This window comes from Eimeria mitis, genomic scaffold (assembly GCF_000499745.2).
Source record: "Eimeria mitis Houghton genomic scaffold, Emh_scaff2263, whole genome shotgun sequence".
In the NCBI taxonomy this organism is placed as follows: domain Eukaryota; phylum Apicomplexa; class Conoidasida; order Eucoccidiorida; family Eimeriidae; genus Eimeria; species Eimeria mitis.
In genome coordinates, this window is record NW_013570592.1 from 1,726 (window position 1) to 1,982 (window position 257).

At 62.3% G+C, this 257-nt stretch overlaps 1 protein-coding gene across 1 annotated transcript in view; it reads right to left on the reverse strand.

The window, feature by feature from the left end:
• EMH_0051230 (uncharacterized protein) overlaps positions 1–257 on the reverse strand; it is a gene marked incomplete at both ends in the record, with an annotated part of 8,588 nt that overhangs the window by 1,440 nt on the left and 6,891 nt on the right. Inside the window, one exon of the mRNA XM_013496728.1 lies at positions 1–240. Within this exon, the coding sequence (XP_013352182.1) occupies positions 1–240 (240 nt within the window). The remainder of the gene's footprint in view (positions 241–257) is intronic.

Sequence of the window (257 nt, forward strand, 5' to 3'; positions counted from 1 at the left end):
AGGCGGAGGCTCCCGAGGATGATACCGCTGCTGCTGCTGCTGCTGCTGTTGCTCCTGCTGCTGCTGCTGCTGCGGCTGCTGCTGCTGCTGGAGCTGCTGCTGCTGCCGTTTCTTGAAGTACTCGACAGGAGCGAGAACTGGTTCCCCTGCAGCAGCAGCAGCAGCAGCACCAGCAGCAGCAGCAGCAGCTGCTGCTGCTGCTGCTGTTCCCTGCCGCCTGCAGATATAATCAAAGAGGCGCTGCAGCCCGCGAATAT